The following is a 1,398-nucleotide window of genomic DNA, read 5'->3' as shown; positions in this document are numbered from 1 at the left end:
CACCCCCTCATCCTGCACCAACAGCCCCTGCACCCCCTTCCCGGCCATCCCGCCTTTCCCAGACCCCAGACCCGCCCTTTTCCTTGGCTTTCAGAGCCCCCAGATCTCACAAATTTCCGAGTCTCCCCAGTTCTCTATTCCAGGTGCTTCCTCAGAGGGGGTTCCAGGGGGCCCCAAGGGTCCCAGGGTGTCTCAGGGGGGTCGCAGCAGGGATCCAGTGGGACCCACATGAATTCCCCGCATTCCCTCAGTCACTTCTGCTTTCCCATCTCTCAAACTGCGCCCCTGGGATCCGCCCGCCCCTCCCAGCCCACAGACCCGGCTTTGCTGTGACCCCGGGACCCCCTGCACCCCCACTCCCGCCTCTCCCAGCTCCCAGACCCCATTTCCCTCAGCACCAGGGACCCCTGGATTCCCCTTTCCTGGGGGACAGGGATCCCCTGGATCCCCCATCCCGCCTCTCCCAGTCCCTTCCTTGAACCTTGGACCCATCCCGCCTCTCCCAGCTCTGCTTCCTGACCTTTGGATGATGCCAGATCCCCCAATCTCTGTCCACCCGGTTCCTCACCCCCTGTGCTTCCTGTGTGGGTTCCTGGGGGATCCAGGAGGGTCCCTGGGTGGGTGGAATGGGATTCCAGCGGAGATCCAGGGGAATCCCCAGGAAGTTCCCCCCTGAACTTCCATTCCGAGGCACTGGGACCCCCCTGCACTCCCTTATCCAGCCCCAATCCCCCCCTGCACCCCCTTTCCCAGCCATCCCGCTCTCCCCAATCTCTCTTTTTTCTTGACCCTGAGACCCCCTGGACCCCCATTCCTGCTTTTCCCAGCCCCCAGTCCCCTCTTTGCATCCACACATCCAGGACCCCCTTTCCCGGCTATCCCAGCTCTCCCCACCCTGTGACCCCTCTTTCCTTGACACTGGGGACCCCCTTTTCTTGGTACAGGGACCCTTTGGGTTCCTTGATCCCATCCCTGCACCCCTCTCCTTGGCCCTGGCATTCCCAAATCCCTTCCCAGCTCTGCCATTCCCCCATTCACTGATCCATGATCCCACCCAGACCCCCCAAATCTCTGTGTCCCCCCAGTTCTCCACTCCCTGCGTTACCGGAGTGTGGCGGTGTCGGAGCCCGGCCCGGGGGTCCCCCAGTTCATGGAAATGGGGTACCTGGATGGGATCCCCTTCGTGCGCTACGACAGCGAGCGGGGCCGGACGGAGCCACTGACGCCGTGGATGAAGGACGGACCCGAAACGGGATATTGGGATTGGGTGACTGAGATCTTCAAGGGGAACCAGCTCGTGGCTGCCAGGAACCTGGAGACAGCACGGGGCCGGTACAACCAGAGTGGGGGTGAGTGGGCGGAGCCAGGGCTGGGATGGGATCAATGGGGCTGGGATGG

At 63.1% G+C, this 1,398-nt stretch overlaps 1 protein-coding gene across 1 annotated transcript in view; it reads left to right on the top strand.

Moving 5' to 3' along the window:
• Positions 1-1,058: 1,058 nt before the first annotated feature.
• Positions 1,059-1,398, top strand: part of LOC130588108 (class I histocompatibility antigen, F10 alpha chain-like) — a gene marked incomplete at its 5' end in the record, with an annotated part of 3,482 nt that continues 3,142 nt past the window's right edge. The window contains one exon of the mRNA XM_057389065.1: positions 1,059-1,349. Coding sequence (XP_057245048.1) covers positions 1,059-1,349 — 291 coding nt within the window. The remainder of the gene's footprint in view (positions 1,350-1,398) is intronic.

The sequence above is a fragment of the Malurus melanocephalus genome, unplaced genomic scaffold, assembly GCF_030028575.1.
Source record: "Malurus melanocephalus ecotype Western Australia unplaced genomic scaffold, MMel_1.1 scaffold_3364, whole genome shotgun sequence".
Taxonomy (NCBI): Eukaryota; Metazoa; Chordata; class Aves; order Passeriformes; family Maluridae; genus Malurus; species Malurus melanocephalus.
Note: the sequence above shows the minus strand (reverse complement) of the source record. Positions and strands in the feature narration are given on the sequence as shown.